Genomic DNA, 15,535 nt, shown 5'->3' on the forward strand with positions numbered 1-15,535 from the left:
CATGGAATCAACAACTGGGCAAGAAGACTGTTTTACTTCCCCCAGATGTTTCTTACTTTCCTGCTCTATAGTAATAAAAAGACCACTTCATCCCTCTCCCATGTGGTGATATTTTAATTATACTGAAATGTGATTTTATTTGTATGTTAATAAGTAAACTTTTCCTGGAGATCAGAGGTCATTAGCGAGCCAGGAATAGAAGTCAGGTGGTGGTAGCCCATACCCTTAATCTGATCACATGGCAGGCAGAGTCTCCGTGTGGTCAAGGACATAGCCAAGCGTGGTGACCTTTGAGTCTTTAATCTCAGTACGAACCATAGAGACCAAGAGGTCTGTATAGACAGGCAGTGATGAGGAAATCATGTGACTGGGCTTAGAGCCAATGAGAAGGCAGAACAGGAATAAAACGCAAGACACACAGGAAGAAGGTCTCTCTCTGAGGGGAAGGACCGCAGCAAGTGGTAAGATAAGGTGGTCTTAGCTCTTCGTTAGTGCTCTGATCTCTTGGGTTTTTAACTCTAGTTGGCTCTGTGTTTCTTACTTAGTAAGACTGTTTAGAATTTCATCCACACTCCCATAGCAATAAGCAAGTGTTCCAGAAGCAAAGGCAGCTGTTGAAGCCTCACAGCCCCTTATCCTATTCTTTCTTCACCTGCAGGCCACTAGGATCTCCCAACCATTCCAGAGCAAAAGGTCAACAGCCCTGAAGCGACGCCTGGTTCCATTAAGTTTCTTTAGTCATCTCAGGACCTGTGTAAACCATCACCCAGGTCTGAGCACTCTAATGACTGAGATAGAGTAGTTCATCTCCCGGCAGGCAAAAACACAATGCCACCAGGTTAGGGCTGGCTGTACCGTGCTCACAACCACTCTTGATTGATGCCTAAGGATTAATATAGACTATATCCATTTCCCTTGTTCTTGGTTCCTATTTTTGTCTTCCATGTGGTTTTGGTTTTTTTTTTTTAGGATTTTATGTAGCTGTATTTCACTTCTTTCGTTGCTTTCCAGTTACACTTGTCTTTGCATTTCCAATGGTTGCCCTAGAATTACATTTTGCATTAGTTCTAATGCCCTACTAATTGATCTCATCCTTCTAGATCTTCCCTTTATTAGCTTTAACGTGGAATAGGTAATCCCTGCTTACCTCACAAGAGTTTGCTGGGAGTTTTATAAATGATACAGCCATCCTTTTATACTGTGCTACCCAAATTATTTATTCTCAGACAACCTTTAGGTTCTTCCCTTGGGTCATCAATTAAAATCAGATTTTAGCAATTAACTTCCAACTCCTGAGGCAAATGGGACTGATTAACTCCAAGAGAAAGACAAAGATCCAGCCACCAAGCCCTAAGTCCATGGAACTCTTTTCCTGGCCAGCACATACCATTTCAGGAGAAAGAAATTAAGCTAGGGTAATGTCTAGAAAACAATGTTTTATATTAACATTTGCACTTCAGACTTCTGGGTAATTTTCTGGAAAAATGGCAGCCTGGTGCTTAAATTCCTACAGGGCCACCATCAACTGGAGGATCAGGCTTCCTTTTAAAAAGAGCAGGTACCTCCAGCTGTGCCCACCACCACCTGGGACCTCATTCTTTTTCCTTCCTGTTTCTGCCAAGGCTGTTCATTGCCAAATGAATTCATCTAATATGGATCATGCCCATCTTTGAGCAGCACAAATGACATGAGCACTCCTAAAATTATCCATGCCCTCCCTACAGGAACACCCTGGAAGGATAGAATACCTGTAGCATTAATTTCTAACATTTCATTTACTATTGAAAGCATTTCCCCAGAGGTACGAACGGTACGGCACATCACATGTCAGAGAATCTGTTTTATCTTCGTGTGTGTGTGTGTGTGTGTGTGTGTGTGTGTGTGTGTGTGTGCCATAGCAGGCACGTGGAAGTCAGAAGACAGCGCCTCGGGTGTTGCTCCTCACCTTGCACTTTGTTTGACACAGGGTCTTTTGGTTACACATTGCTCAATGTGGTTGGCCCATGAGCTTCATTCCTGTATCTGCCTCCAGTCTCCCTGTAGCGGCATAGACCCATGCTACTGCCCCTGACTTTACATGGCCTTTTGGGATTGTAACTCACAACTTCACACTTGTTTGGCAAGAGCTTTAACCACTGAACTATCTTCCCAGCATCAGTGAGCCTCTGATGGGATATGAAAATCCATGTACGTGCAAACTTTGAGTCAAGGAATATGGAACGTGGCAGTAGAGAGAGGGTCTATATCTCCACCATCTTCTCAGCACTCTGTTCTCAGATGGATCTTACAGTCCACAAATAAGCCTCTGCTTTTCATGCTAAGACATTGCCACTTAATGGGCTGTGTGGCCTTGGGTAAGTCACTTAACATCTCTGAATTCACATTCTTGTCGTCCCCCCTCACCCCCACAATAAAATGTAAAAGGCTTTCCTCCCTACCTATCTTGCACAGTTGGGCAGATAAGAGATGATTTAAAGCAGTTTGCATCATAGAGGGGTGTGTCAATTTATCAGATGATAAAGGACTGGGGTCGCCTTTAAACTTTTTGTTTATTTGTCGTGTGTGTGTGTGTGTGTGTGTGTGTGTGTGTGTGTGTGTGTGTGTGTGTGTTGGGGGGGGGTGGGCAGAGGACAACCTGCAGGAGTCGGCTCATGCCTTCAACTATGTCGATCTTAGAGATTGAACTCAGGTCACACTTGGTTGCTGGCGTACTCGCTGAGCCATCTGGCCTCGAGGGCAGGTTTGACTTGGCAACAAGACGGTGTTTTCGAAGTTTGCGCCCGAGAGACCCAGAGTTACATAAACTTTTTAAGTGAACGAGTTTGTGCTGGGCGGCATCCACAACGCTGAGCGGCCACACGCTTGCCACGCCTGGCTTCCTTCCCACTGCGGTCTTCCCTGGAAGAACCTAGCTGGCTCCTCGTTCTCCGCCTCGCCCAAGCTCTGGCCTCCAGCGGGGCTGGCTAGAAATCCCGGGCAGGTGTGCAGCCACGGCCCCAGAGGACCGACCAATCCTCGCCCGCCGACCGCGCCCTCCCGCAGGGTTGCAGGAACCACCCTGCCTGGCCGGGGGCTTGGGCAGATCTGCTCCCTAAACCGGCCTCTCCGCCACCCAGGGCTCCCGGGGGCGGCGTGCGAAATGGCTCGCGGCAGGATCTCCCAGCTCTCGGTGCATGACGTGCGCTTTCCTACGTCGCTAGGTGGCCACGGCTCCGACGCCATGGTAAGCACGCAGACCACAGGGGTCAAGAGTGCGAGGTGAAGAAAGGCTTCTAGGACGTGGCAGCGGGCAGGCGTGGGGCAGGGCAGAGGCCTTCTGAGGGGCAGGAGTAGCCAGCACTTGCCACTCTCTGGGGAAGGTAGGGGGCGAGGTTCTTTTCTCTTTGTTTCTCTTTTTGTCTTTTCTTTGCCTTGGTTTTACAACTTAGGTTTGCCTGGAAAGGGTAGAATGCAGAGGACCAAGAGCAAAAGTTGAGGCCCCACTAGCGAAGAAGCAGAACTCGGCACTGACCGTGTCCACACGCGGTACATTATGAGGCCTGCCATAATGTGGAGACCAGGAACCTCGAGCTGGGAATGTAGGGTGGTGATCCTCCCCCTCTGTCACAACTCATTGAGTGACTTTGAGAAGACCCCAGCCTCTCTGCCACCCTTTGCTCATGAGTGGAATGAAAGTGTCACAGTCGGGCTGTGAAACCAAGAATCAGAGTGACTGTGGGTCGCTTGAGAGGGCACTCCTGTGAAATCTCTGTACCTCCAAAAGTGATTAGAAAAGATTAACATAAAGAGTTCTACCTGTGACAGTCTTAAGAGAGGAAATAAAGGAAGGGCATAAATTTAGGCTCCCACGTCAGTCCTGAAGGACAGTTCTTGCTAGCTGAGACTGTTAGAAAGACTGTTCTGCTTGTCTTATCCAACTGGCTGATGGCTTAACCTTAATACGTGTGTGGAGTCCATCACTGCTCTTCACAGCTCTGAGTGCCTTCTAATCCACCAGTGAGATGCCACTCTAGAATACCAAGAGTTGCATCCATGCAGAGTGAATGTATGGAAGCATGCCTGAGATGGAGAAGCGTCAGTGTTAGGAATATGGTTACCTGTCCCCAAGGAAGAGAAAATATGGTCAGGGAGTCATCCCCAGGAACTTTAATTTACAGTGGAATATTTTATTTCCTAAAAAACCTGAAATGTTTGATTAAAAACAGGCTTCTTAAAAACTATAATGAATATATTAAGTGCAGAAGAATGTTCTCTGTTCTGAGGCATTAAAAAAAAAATCCCTGTGTCTTTATATATGATATTATAGTAAATGATACAAAAATCTAGTCATAGTCTTTTGTGGACTTACAAATAAATATTCATAATTTTAGCAACTTGTAAAAATCCAGACACCTCATTGAATGTGACTTTGCCTCTGTGAGGTTTAGCAGCTGAGGATAAATTATATAATCTCTTCAAGCCTAGATCTTCTCATCTGTAAAATAGGTCCAACAGTATTTACTTTGTGCATGTAGATAGATACCTGAAAAAGGCTTTATATAGAGAAGGCTCCCAACAGGAGTTTACTTTAATTATCACTTATTGATGAGGAAACGTGTAGCAGGAATCTTAGAAGGTCTTATTAATAAAATCAAACCTGAGGCCAGTTATTGGGGTGAATGCTGGAAGATCAGAGAAGCAGAACAAGCCACAGCTACCTCACCTTGCCAGTTCCTCAGCTGATCCTATTTCCTCAGACTGGAAGCCTCTGTGTCCTCGTCCAGAATGAATCTCAGCTGAACTGCTGCTTGAAAGCCTGAAAGCTTAACCAGCCAAATGCTTCTAGTTTCTGGTCCTTACACCTTATATACCTATTTGCTATCTGCCATCACTCCCTGGGATTAAAGGCTCACTTCTTGGGATTAAAGGCGTGTGTCACCATGCCTGGCTGTTTCCAATGTGGCCTTGAACTCACAGAGATCCAGAGGGATTTCTGCCTCTGGAATGCTAGGATTAAAGGTGTGAGTGCCACCATTTTCTAGCCTCTGTATCTAGTGGGTGTTCTGTTCTTTGACCCCAGATAAGTTTATTAGGGTGCACAATATTTTGGGGAACACAAAACACCACAGGAATGGAAGCAAAAAGGACTGACATAAACCTGACTTTGAATGTATGAAATATTAAGAAACATGGCTTGTGTAGGAACAGTTAAGAAATGGAATTTACTTCTGGGCTTCAGTTGGCTATGAGCTCTGATATCAGATTTTCTGATATCTGTATTCGAAGCTCATAAATACTTAACATTTCTCTCTGGGAGATAGGGTGAATATAGTATGTTGATCCTGGAGGACGGACTTAGTAGAATGTGCTACTTTGCAGTTCTTGATGGTGATGGCTTTGTTGGTCTTGGAATACTCGACTTAGCATTCCGACTACTTTCCAGCACACAGCAGCAATGAACCTTTCATGAAAAAGACTTAACTGCCCTCCATGTCTGCGAAAGCAAAGATTCCTGGTATGATTTGCTTTGTTAGAAACATGGAACGCTCACGTCTGCATGTACTTACTAGTTGCTGGCTTGTGCAAGCCCAGGACTCAGCAAGTACTCAGTCAGCTCCACAGCTGTGAGCTCATAGTACAGCTGCTACTTGACCACCTCTTAGCCATACTTTTACTTTGTTGCTCACTGTGAGCTCCCTAGTTCTTTCTTAACTCTCAGCAGTTAGAGAGGTGCCACTACATCACTCAGTAGGTGGAAGACAAAAATACCCATGGTCCCTTCTCTGTCTCCAAGCTGACCTTCTAATTCTGCTCTTTCTTCTCTATGTGTCCTGCTCCAAAACTAATATAGTCCCCGCCGAATTCCTCCCCCGCTAAACTCCCGAGGCTCTTTTTCTATGCCCTCACCTCCCTAAGCCTTCCCACCTTCAAGTTTCTCACTAGTTTATTTTTAGAAATATGATTTTTTAAATTTAGACTTATTTATGTATATGAGTGTTTTGCCTGTCCTATGTTTATGAACCTCGAGCATGCCTGGTGTCCATGGAGGTCAGAGGAAGACATTGGATTCCCTAGAAATGGACTTACACATTGATGTGAGCCTAATGTGGGTGCTGAGAATTGAATCTAGGTCCTCTGGAAGAACAGCCAGTGCTCTTAACGTCTGAGATATCTCTCCAGCCTCTTCAACTCTCTTCTTTTCCAGTGGCCATCCACTGTTTGGAAGAGTCTGAACTTGACCAAATTCATATTTGGCTCCCTTTGGTTTCTGCCCCTGGTCAGTCTTAGGTGTTTGGCCTGTCCCCTTGTTTTATATCTACTTATTTCCTCCCTAATTTGAAATACATTGTTTCCCTGCTTTGGGGATTGTCTTTGTTATCTCAGCTTCCAGTCCCCTGCACCCCTGGCCACTTCTCAGGCGGTCTGTTGTTTCATCTCCTGAACCTGTTTCCCTACCCATCCCTGTCTCTGACTCTTCCTTCTTCCTGTGCTGACCCCTTCTTTCCTCTTCAAGGCTTTCTCATCTTACTCCATACTCCTACTATGACACCACTCCATGTTTTCAACTTCTAAACATATCTCTATGCCAAAGTCTTTCTGATTCTATTTCTGGATCTGCCTTCTCACCTCAGGTCCAGTTGCTTTGTAGACATTAGAAAAAGGTTCAGCTTCATTTTTTTGTTTGCCTTCATGCTTAACACCATCTAAATGATAAACCATCACCTTCTAGCTCCCAATCCCAACTCCCTATATATACACTTCCTTCTGATCCCCTACGCTCTTGCTCTTAGACACAGACTCATAAGCTTCAAGTTAGATTTGGCTCATCTTGTCCTTCTGACCCTCTCCTAAGCCTTTAATGGAGGATTTCTTTTTCTTACTACTTGAAAAAGCAATGCAATCCTGTAACCCAAGAAGACGTTAATTCTTGTAATTTCCCTTTTAGCTTCATGTCTTTAATTTACTTGTGGAACCCAATGGTTGTTCTAAACCAGGATGGGTACTGTCTTCGTTACTGTTCTATTGCTATGAAGAGATGCCATGATCAAGGTAGTATTTATTATTTATTATGATAAAGAAAGCATTTAATTGGAGGCTTGCTTACAGTTTCAGAGAATTAGTCCATGACCATTATGGCAAGGAGCATGGAGTCAGGCAGGCATGCCACTAGAATAGTAGCTGATAGCTCACATCTAACCCAAAAGTTACAAGCAGAGAGAGAGAGAAAGAGAGAGGGGGCAAGAGAGGGGGAGGGACAAGAGACGAGAGATGAGAGACTCGGCTTGCCATGGGCTTTTGAAACCTTAAAGCTCACCTCCAGTGACCCAGTGACACACCTCCTCCAATAATAACACACTTAATCCTAAACAGTTTACCAGCTGGTAACCAATCAAATATGTGAGCCTATGGGGGTCATTCTTATTCAAATTACCACAGGTACAAACTTGAATACATGCTAGCCTTTGCATTAACTACCCCCTTTATTGCCTCCACCACCACTGTTACAGTCTTACTCTGTTTTATGTTCCTGTAACAAGATCCCGGAGATCTTGTGTAATTTATGAAGAAAGTAGATTCACGTAATTTACAGGTCTAGAGGTCAAAGAAAGTGGTGTCCAGCTCTGCTCAACTTCCAGTGAGGACCTGGCACAGAATTGTTATCATGATAGAGATGAAGAAAGAGGAAGCTTCAGACAGATATGCAAGGAGCATATGTATGAGAGAAGCCAAGAGACAGCTAGTTTTCTGACAACCCATTCTCATGAAACCAATCAAGGCTTATTTTGCTTTGTTTTTGAGAGAGTCTCTTGTAGTCCTTTGCCATATATCTTAGGATTACCTTAAACTCCTGATCTTCCTGCCTCTACCTTCCAAATACTGGGATTTCAGGCATTTACTACTATACCCAGCTCGTAATCAGTCTTAAAAGACCTAACGTAGTCTCTTCAGAGAGACATTAATCCGTCAGTGTACAAATAACTAATTGTTCTCTACAGTCCAGACCATCCAGCATTGAGATTTCATGGGTGTAGCTTCCCTGACATTTCTAGGAGATGTAATCTTCTTACAGCAGACATCCTTTTCCCCTGGCTCTTACACTATTTCCATCCCCTTTTGAGATGTTCCCTGAGCTTTAAATGGAGGAGTTGTATTGTGGATGGATCACTTGTGCTGGGTACCACACTATCGATGGTTTTCTGCATTTTTTAAAATCAGTTATGGTTTTCTGTTACAGTTTCTATGTGTTTCAAAGAGACATTTCTTGTGGAGGTCAGAGACTGAATCGATTTGTTTATATGTTTAGGAGAAACAAGTAGGGTTGGGGTCCATGAAAGGGGCCGGAGGAAGGAAAGGGAACAGAGACAATGATGTGATTATATTTAATTTAAAGAAATGACAAATTAAAATTTATAAAATGTCCAAACACATCTAAACACCACCTCTAAATACCTTCCATTAGGGATCCAGCTTCCGTATGAGTTCTAGTGGGGATAAACTGTATTCAAACCCATAGCAGTTATCTCCCTCCAGTAATCTTCCTTCCCAGGTCCTTCTTTAGTGCTGGAAAGCTTCAGTCCTCCACAAACTGCCTTAGAGTCCAGCCTCTTACAGCCTGTTTCACCTCCGAGTACATCCATCTGCTAATACCCTCTGCCTGTCTTTCATAGTTTGCGTCTTTCCCAGGGATTTACTATGTTCTGCCTGATATTATTAGAGTTTGGGTAACTATGTCTTCTTGACTGTAACTCCCTCAAAAACAGACATCTGTGTCCCCTCAGCAACCTACAGCCTCTAATACATAGGCTGTACTGAGCATCACATCACCTTGCACCAGACTTGGATGCCAACTCAGACCTTCCATCTATCATACACACCTCTTACCCTACCTCCCATCCCTGCACTGAATATATGAGAGCTTACAGTCTGCCTCCAGAAGTTACTCATACTATGACCTTGGACAGGTTACTAAACCTCTTTAAAACTCACATTGCTCGTCTCTAAAACAAGAATAATAGCACCTACTTTATACTATCACTGTGAAGATCGAATGAATAACATAAAGCTTTTAGAATGTGCTTGTGGCAATAATCTAGCATGAATAGTTATATAGCATAGTTATATAGCATGAATAATGATGAAAGTAATAAATTGTCTTAGCCTTATGCAAAACTCTTCAATCATTGTTGTGACCTACATTCCTTATTAACATATTCAGACCATCTGCCTGCCTTTTTCAGTATCCATATCTAACATGTCAGGGAACTCTCATTCACTTCCAAAACAATGCTCTTGTAGATCTTTTTCTTCTCTGTTAAAAAAAAAAAGCCTCTGGGATTTGTATTGCTTTCTCTGCCCATTTGCACATCCTTGTGGTCTCTGCCCCATTCAAGAAAATTCCCTCAAGTTCTAGTTCTTTCTTGCCCTTTAACTACTGTGCTAGCTATAATTGATCATAGTCATCACTTAAACACCTTCTCATCTGGTCCTAGGTTTTGGCTCCCCCTCCCCACTATATGAAAAATTTCTACTGATAGACAAGAATAAAAGAAATCTGCTTCTTCCATATCAACAAGCCACACTAAGTTTCATAGTAGCTGAACAGTAAAAATTTAGCAAAATTACTGTTTGAAGACTGGTCCTTTCAGTATTCAGTCATGTATTAGGGGTGCTCATGACTTTCTGGTCCTTCCACAGTTGATGGCTGCTTGGAGGGGGAGTCATTCTCTTCAGTGGTATAGCCATTGATAAATTACCTATGCTTTACTAGATAGTGGATATGCATAGCTCCATACCAATGCCCACTCATGCATGACTCTAGCTAAACTCAATGGTTCATAAAACAAAAAGAAATGATAGTATAAAAGAGGCTTGTTAGAAGAAGTGAGGAGTTGATGGGGAATGGCAGGAAGATGGGGGCAGGAGGGCGAATGTGACTAGGGTATACTATATACATACATGGAAATTGTCAACGGTGAGTTAATAGAACATTCTTTAGTAGTAGAATTAACGCAACATAGGGTGGCATGAATAAATGAGTTAACTTGTCTTAAAGTTTTATTTCTTTATTTTCTCCCAATGGTTTCTGAATGTGAACTATTGCATTGTCAGGCTTCATAAGATGCTACAATGGAGAGCTGAGCAATTTTTTATGAGTTTTCTAAACAAATTTGATTCATTCTATTTGAAATTGCATATGAAGGTACATCTTTTTTAGAGAGACGTGATCCAAAACTCCTGTGTTTAAAAATAAACTCAAAACCAAATTTTGATATCATTGCAAACTGGTTTAAGAATATATGTATGTGGGGCTAAGTAAGGAGCTTAGTAGGAAAGTATGTGCTAAGCATGTACAAGCCTTGGGTTCCACTTCCATCCCCCAAAACTGGGTCCATTGCATTTCTGCACTAGTGTGAATCTTCAAGAGTACTTTTTCTCAGTTTATTCAGATCTCTTGTATGCTGTCTGAAGTACATCAAGTATTCTATCCGATTGGAGCTCTGTATCTCTCTCATAGCACTTCTATTCTTTTTCTTCCTTTCTCTGTCTCTGTCTCTGTCTCTCTCTCTGTGTGTGTGTGTGTCTGTCTGTCTGTCTATCTGTCTGTCTGTCTCTGTCTCTGTCTCTCTCTTCAAGACAGGGTTGCTCTGCATAGCCTTGGCTGTCTTGGAATTTACTCTGTAGACCAGTCTGGCCTTGAACTCACAGAGATCCACCTGCCTCTGCCTCCCAAGTGCTGGGATTAAAGGTGTGCATCATCAGTACCTGGAAGCATTTCTATTTTTATGGATTTTTGGGGTGAAGTTTCTCATGTTTGCATTTTTGGGACCCCTTTTCCTACAGCACACAGACCCTGACTACTCGGCTGCCTATGTTGTCATAGAGACTGATGCAGAAGATGGACTCAAGGGCTATGGCATTACTTTCACTCTGGGGAAGGGCACTGAAGTTGGTGAGTTTGAGGACTCAAGTCTTGAGTTTCCAGAATGCTTTATTTTTCACATAGATTCCATTTTTACTCTATTTTTCTCTGTAATCATGCTGCTCAATCATGGAGAGAGGGCTCAGTGGTTAAGAGCACTGGCTGCTCTTCCAGAGGACTAGGGTTTAATTTCCAGCACCCACATGGCAACTCATTGCTGCCTGTGACTCCAGTTTCAGGAGATCCAACACTTTCACACAGACATACACAAAGGCAAGACATGAATGTACGTAAAATAAAAATAAAACAAAAAAAGAAAGCAGAGTTGTTGGTGAATATTATTTTAAGGTGTGTTACTTTTGTTTATGTTGCATTTGTTTAACTCTGTGAAGCTGTGTTACTGTGCCTGTCTAAAACACCTGATGGTCTAATAAAGAGCTGAATAGCCAATAAGAAGGCAAGAGAAAGGATAGGCGGGCTGGCAGGCAGAGAGAGTATATAGAAGGAGAAATCTGGGAGGAGAGGAAAAGAGATGGAGAAGAAGAAGTTGCAAGAGAAGGCAGGGGATCCAGAGGCCAGCCACAGAGTAAGAGCAAGATTTACAGAAGTAAGAGAACGAGAAAAGGCCAGAGGAAAAAGGCAGATGGGTTAAATTAAGGAAAACTGGCAAGCAACAAGCCAAAATAGGGCGAGGCATTTATAATTAAGAATAAGCCTTTGTGTGTGATTTATTTGGGAGCTGGGTGGTGGGCCTCCCAAAAAGAGCCAAAACAAAAAACAACACAGAGTCCCATATCAGAAGAATGCATTAACTTGCTGAGGAATCAGACACAAAAGGTATATTTATACAGCGTGAAAAGTACTGTTTTTTAAAAATGTATCTGAACAGCATGGAGAAGAGTTCTTTCCCTCACCCAAAGGCTTGGGGAAGGTTTCAGAATAGAGGCGAGGCCCAAGAGTAATAGAATCTATCTTCTGGGTAAAAGAGGGGACCAGACAAAGATTCATCAACTCATCTCTACATCCCACTTTCCCCATTAGGTTAAGGATCTCCTGTAAAAGTTTTCCACAAGGTAGTGACTGCCGATTAAGATCCATTTGTGAGCTGTTTCTGCCTTTCTGCAGCTTTAATTGTGCCTGCCTACATGCTGAGCATATGAAGTCGCTGTCTTTGTCCATGCTTCATACCATACAGCACAACCCTGACACATTTCATAATCTACACAGTGGACTTATAAAACCTGGGGCAGACCACTGAATCCACTCTATTAAAAGCTAAATCTTTGAATTTCACTGCTTCTGGAACATAGTGGAGGGAATTTGAGCACTAAGATGAGATACTGTTCTTCAGTTGTATTGATGGCTTTACCTGCCTCACCCACATTCCTGATAGAGGTCTTGGGGCAGGGGGTAAATCAACTCCCATCTCCTTGTGACTTTAATGCCTGTTTCTTTTGTGCTAATGTTATTGGCTTCCACATTTTCCAGAGTACATCCAGATAGAATCCATTTAAATTTTGATCTTCCTCTGTATTTCATGAGAGTCAGTGCATCTCAGTGTTACTTAAACTTGCACCAAAAATGAAATTTTGCATTAGCTCAGTATGATTCTTCCTGCAACCTTTGTCAACCCATTTACCAAGTTATTATTTTAAGTTCACCACCATCACCCAAAATGAGAAAAAAAATTGCGTGTTCCTCATTATTGAAGAGTGTGAGTATGTATGTGTGACCATGATATAGGGAGAGCAGGTTGTATACTAATGTATAGAATAGACCAAAAGTTTCTTTTTGTTGAGTGGATTTTTCCACCAACTCATCTTGTGGGAGAAAACTTGGGTTTAGTCAGCCAGAATCTGCCTTTAAGGCTAATTTTTGCCATATGAATCTCCCCACCCTAGAACCAAAACACAACAACCAAATTTCTATTGAATGCAGAAATTTTTAGTTAACCTTTTGCAGCATCTTCATGTCAAGCAAGGAAAATCCACATACTATAGATAAATTTTTCACTGTGGGCTTGTTCCACTCTTAGAGTCATAGAAGTTGAGATCATTCATAGCTTTTGTTAGATGCATTTGCTATTGTGTTAGAGACCATAGGCTGCTTTACCCAGTGATTTATAGCAACAATCAAAGCCACGAGGCCAGAGTCTGATGTAGATAATAATATACCTCACTGTGAGTCACTAACTTACTCTAGATTTTTGTTTTAATCCAAGAACATCAACCATCAAGGAATGAGGAGGATATCGTCGCCTTGCAGTTTTGTGGCATAAATATCCCAACTAGAATGATTGTGTGTTCTGTTAACAAAAGCCCTAGAGAACCCAGAATGGTTGGTTCAGCCCTAAATGCTGCATCTATCAGCAAATGTTTAGTCACTGGAAAGCTGTGTCACTCAGACACGGGTCTGCTTTAAAAATGTCTTTATCTAGCATACAGTAAAACTGTATCCCTATAACTACCTTATTAAATGACCTAAAAGTTTACTATGGAATCAATACAACACCAAACAAATTTACCACAATGTTTTGTAATAAATCAATTGTTTTGGGGGCACATTAATGACTTGTTTATTTTGGTCTTTGACACATGGACACATGTGTCCTAAAAGGAACAAAGTCTGGAAGGACTTTCACTTGCACATATGAGACAAGTGTCCTACCATGGGCTCCCTCCAAGGGCCTCTTCAAATAACACAATGAAGCCCCATTTTTTTTAAACTTTATTAAAACACTGAGTTTATTTCACATGTATATTTGTCTCCCTACCATTTCCACATGTGACCACACTATTACTATGTCCTATCATAACATTCCATATATACTTAAAACCAAGTAAAGGGTGGAGTTCCATCCTTGAAAACTAAACAGGCATTTTAGATAACACATTCTTGGCAATGGAACCTGGACAACATTTACCAAACACAGTAGGGAAAGTTCTTACTTTGCATTATAAAAAGGACAGCCAGATATATCAACTGTTACAGAAATAAAATAAGATGAATATTTCAAACTGTTTAAACCATTTTCTTAAAGAGATGTCCTCTACTGCCAGAGATCTTGAATAGCCTCCTGGTCAGTCATCCAGAAGCAATTCTTCACATAATGAACTTGGCTTCCACTTTTGGAAGAGAACCACCTTTATTTATACTTGCATTTTTGGCTTAATATCTTCTATAGAACTAGGTCCTTTAGGTGTTTTAGGAGTTTTTTCCTGTTATATATATATATATATATATATATATATATATATATATATGGATTCTTTTGATCTTGGTGCTAATGGTTTTCAGTCTTTTCTGTTTTGGTTCAATTTTTGTACATTTTTTATTGAGTATTTTGTACAGATTTTTTCACTGGAACTATTTTTCAGTTTCCTCATTATCAAAATCATCATAACCATCACCATCATCATCATCTTTGTCAAGTTTTTCTTTTTTCTGTGGAACCTTGCTTATTACCACTTCCAGTAGCAGTCTCTATTCAGACATACTTAAGAGTTTTACATCCTCCTCATCTTCATCTTTTGACTCTGCATCTTCCTCTACGGCTACTAGGTGCTGTCCACTAATGTGCACAGGCTCTGAACCATCCTTCAACCTTAAGGACCACAGGTCGTATAACTTCAAAGACCCCCCAAGGGAAACTGTTAGTTGTACAGACATTTTCAAAGTTTTCAGTGTTTCTTTAATTGGACTGCCTTCATAGTTCACTGCTTCTGCCTCTATGATGTGTGATTCTTCTTTTGCTGCTGCCTGTAAATCATTCTTAGTGATAATTGGTGCTCGCTCTCATTATTACCCACCTTACAGTGATAATCTTTGTCAGTCTTTATTCACAACCACAAAGGTAGTTCTGAGGCATTAAGAGGGCTCATGTCCATATCCATCGAGTCTTCCATGAGTGGAAGGAAGCATGCACTTCAGTGTGAGAGAAGTCATGCCAGGCACACTGAACCCTTTTAAAGCACCAAAAATAAATAATTAATGGTGATGTTAACCCAAATTATGTTTAACTTTCACTGCATATTAAAAATGTAGTATAAGTCACTGGGAAGAAGTTTAATGCTATAATGGTATTTTCATATACATAAAAGTGTTCTTTATGCAAGTATGCTACATTCAAATAAATTTATCTTCGGTAGTATATGATGTTGTGAATCAAGTATCTTTATTTGCCACCATTTAAAAATAAGTTCAAATTAAAAACAAAATTAAATAAAAACAAAAGTAAGTTTATAGTTCCGTAAGTCAGAGTGTTCTTATCCTTTTAGAACAATGAATTAGCAAGGTTTGGCTTTGAACCTCCTTGCCTAACACATTACCCAGTGAATAGGAAAACACTTTGGGAATAGTAACTAAACTTACAAGTCTATGATTTTGCTTTTCACATGACAACCAATCAGAATATATTTGCTCCACTCAGTATGTGGACTCCTAGTTGTTGTAGTTATGTCTAGTTCTTAGTTACAGTAGGCACAGACACATTTTGGAAGAGTATTAAAGTATATGAGTTTTTCTGTATTTTAATTATTTTCATAAAACACCCATATCCATTTGTTGGTGGTATTTTAATGTCTTAATTTCCTGACTGCATATTAAAACATGAACAAGAGTGCAATCCTGTTTCGA

At 41.5% G+C, this 15,535-nt stretch overlaps 1 protein-coding gene and 1 pseudogene across 3 annotated transcripts in view; one reads left to right on the forward strand and one right to left on the reverse strand.

Moving 5' to 3' along the window:
* Positions 1 to 2,838: 2,838 nt before the first annotated feature.
* Enosf1 (enolase superfamily member 1) overlaps positions 2,839 to 15,535 on the forward strand; it is a 38,928-nt gene continuing 26,231 nt past the window's right edge. The window contains exons 1-2 of one of the 3 annotated variants that reach the window (XM_037210199.1): positions 2,839 to 3,223; positions 10,822 to 10,930. In XM_037210199.1, the coding sequence (XP_037066094.1) occupies positions 3,140 to 3,223; positions 10,822 to 10,930 (193 nt within the window). In that variant the 5' untranslated portion in view covers positions 2,839 to 3,139. Of the gene's footprint in view, positions 3,224 to 10,821; positions 10,931 to 15,535 lie in introns of those variants that run through there. The other 2 variants (XM_028874094.2, XM_028874095.2) reach the window with 2 other exon arrangements.
* On the reverse strand, positions 13,935 to 14,805 carry LOC114696425 (annotated as a pseudogene).

This window comes from Peromyscus leucopus, chromosome 13 (assembly GCF_004664715.2).
Source record: "Peromyscus leucopus breed LL Stock chromosome 13, UCI_PerLeu_2.1, whole genome shotgun sequence".
Lineage (NCBI taxonomy): Eukaryota > Metazoa > Chordata > Mammalia > Rodentia > Cricetidae > Peromyscus > Peromyscus leucopus.